General features: G+C 35.6%; 1 protein-coding gene across 2 annotated transcripts in view; it reads left to right on the forward strand.

The window, feature by feature from the left end:
- The window catches only part of REPS2 (RALBP1 associated Eps domain containing 2), a 226,047-nt gene that overhangs the window by 114,317 nt on the left and 108,831 nt on the right, over positions 1-2,899 (forward strand). For both annotated transcript variants that reach the window (XM_017537476.2, XM_017537477.2), the window contains exon 6: positions 369-504. In XM_017537476.2, coding sequence (XP_017392965.1) covers positions 369-504 — 136 coding nt within the window. The remainder of the gene's footprint in view (positions 1-368; positions 505-2,899) is intronic.

Raw genomic sequence — 2,899 nt, forward strand, 5'->3', positions numbered from 1 at the left:
TCAGATTATTTTATTATCTACTCAGCTAATCTGAAAGGACAAAAATGTGAGGAATAGTGGAAGATAAGAATGATCATCTTATTTTAACCCTTCCTTCATTACAATTATAATTTTTTTTGTCATTTAGTATTCAGTATTTCATGCCTCAGTCCTGTTAACTTTGAGGAATACAGAAAATATATAAAGCATGATGTCTGCCTTTAAATTTATGTTCTGGTTAGATTCTAGTTATGAGGAAGTTAAATTTCTTCAATTGAGGAAAAAAATTAAGCATAACACACAATAACTTTTATTGGTGTTTAATGTTTTTACTTCATCTCACTAAAGACAGGTTCTCTGAGCATTTACTTTTAAATTTGTTCTTAAAGTCCTTTTCAGTGGAGAGAGAACTACAGGATAACAGCAGTTACCTCGATGAACCCTGGAGGATAACAGAAGAACAGCGCGAGTACTATGTCAATCAGTTTCGATCCCTTCAGCCAGACCCAAGCTCTTTCATTTCAGGTAAAAATGTGGGCTCCCCAGGCATAGCTCTCACTGGAATCACAGCCACCATCTTGAGAAATCATTCATGCAAAATGGATATGGTGGCCTTCCGTGATTTCAGTTTGTTTTCATCTAAGGTCCAAGTTCTTATCAGATGTAAACCATGCAGAAAAAACGTTGCCAATGACATTTGGAAAATTATGTTTCCATTTCAAAAGGCTTAAATGGGAATTTGGGGGGAATCTGGCCTAGACCTGCACGTTATCAGCTGAGGCAGTTCTCGAAATGATAGAGTGTCGTGCTGAGGGGCCGCCTCTCATTGCTTCCTCTTTATATTAGAGCTCGAGCAAGGACAGAATGTGGCCCCCTAATGAGTTGGTGTCGCAGGTCTTTTTGTTATTTGTGCCTTCAAACTTCAAACTCAGGCTCGTTTTCTTTGGCTCAAGTGTTTCTCCTCCAGCTTTTTTGAGAGAAACTAAATTGGGGAAGAAAAATTGGCCAGTGCTTTCCCACTTGTCAGTTGTTCTGGGTTGTCTTCAGATATATAGATTCCTGTTGAATTCTCATGTAAAATTCAAGCTGAGAGGAACTGATTTAATGCCAGTGTGGCTACATTTTACCAGGCTGAAGGACTAAACTAACAGTGAAATAGTAGAGTCTGGAAGAAAAATTCATAAACCTTTCTTTTTAGATTTAAAAATTTGAAGAATAACAGTATGTTCTTAATAATTGTAACCTGCCATATTGAAGTGTAGGCTAAGATTTTTTTAATCTTGTGAAATGAGGCACATAAAATTAAAATATACTTATATAAATAATTGCAAACATCATTTCCTGATTGGTGGTAATGGCTTTATTGATGGCAGAATAGTACAGATATAACAAATTAATGTTGATGTTATGATTAAGGAAAAATAAGCAGAAACCCGTATTGCATGATTTGACCACTTGCTAATCTTACCCTGTGTTCAGGTGAGTTTCTTCATGACATATGCAGGTATTTAGCCAAATGCAAACAGGTAATTGTTAGAAATGTTTTTTTTTTTTTTTTTTAACTTTTGTATCTTGCAGAATTTCAGATGTAGACACAACTAGACTGGCTGGTGTAACAAACCTCTGTGTACCTATTACATAGCCCCAGTGATTTTCTCTTACCTACAGTTACCACATAAAGATATTTCAGTCAGTCAGTGGTGGCAGTTCCATAACAGTATCATGGAGCTGAAAAACTCCATTCATCACCTAGTGATGCTGTAGCCATCATGATGTTGTAGCACAAGGCAGTGCTCACATTTTTGTGATGATGCTGATATAAACAAATCTGTGCTGTCAGTTGTATAAAAGCCTAGCACATATGATTATGTACAGTATATAATAACACTAAATGACCCTTATTAGCTTATTATATATTATGCTATACTTTTATTGTTACTTTATAGTATACTCCTACTTATATAAAAAAAGTTAACCGTAAAATAGCCTCAGGCAGGAACTTCAGGAGATATTCCAGAAGAAGGCATTGTCATCATAGGAGACAACAGCTCCCTGCGTATTATTGTCCCCTTCTAGTCACCTCCATGGTGTGGCGGCGGAAGACAGTGTTATTGATGATCCTGACCTTGTGAGAGCCTAAGCTGATAAATATCTGTATTTCAGTTTTTAACAAAAAAGTTTAAAAGTTAAAAAAATCAAAAAATTAAAAAATAGAAGTAATAGAATAAAGATATAAAGAAAGAAAAATTTTTGTACAGCTGTACAATTTTTTTAAATTTTTAAATTTTTGTGGGTACATAGGTGTATATATTTTTGGGGTACATGAGATGTTTTGATACAGGCACACAATGTGAAACAAGCACATCATGAAGAATGGGGCATCCGTTTCCTCAAGCATTTGTCTATTAAGTTGCAAACAATTCAACTACACTCTTTAAATTGTTTTAAAATTGTACAATGTGTTTTTGTTTTAAGCCAAGTGTTACTACAAAGGAGTCAAGAAGGTTAAAATAAATTTTAAAGTTTTTAAAGTGAAAAACTTACAGTAACCTAAGGTTAATTTATTATTGAAGAGAGGAATTTTTTTTTTTGTAAATTTAGTGTACCCGAGTGTAGAGTATTTACTAAGTCCAAAGTAGTGTAGAGTAATGTCCTAGGCCTTCATATTCACTCACCACTCACTCTGTGACTTACCCAGAGCAACTTCCAGTCCTGCAAGCTCCATTTATGGTAAGGACCTTATAGAGGTGAACCATTTTTCATCTTTTATACCGTATTTTCACTCTATGTTTTCTATGGCTGCCCGGCCTTCCTTCTTTCCTTCCTTCCTTCCTTCCTTTTCCTTCCCCTTCCTTCCTTCCTTCCTTCCTTCCTTCCTTCCTTCCTTCCTTCCTTCCTTCCTTCCTTCCTTCCTTCCTCC

The sequence above is a fragment of the Cebus imitator genome, unplaced genomic scaffold (assembly GCF_001604975.1).
Source record: "Cebus imitator isolate Cc_AM_T3 unplaced genomic scaffold, Cebus_imitator-1.0 Scaffold103, whole genome shotgun sequence".
NCBI classification, from domain to species: domain Eukaryota; kingdom Metazoa; phylum Chordata; class Mammalia; order Primates; family Cebidae; genus Cebus; species Cebus imitator.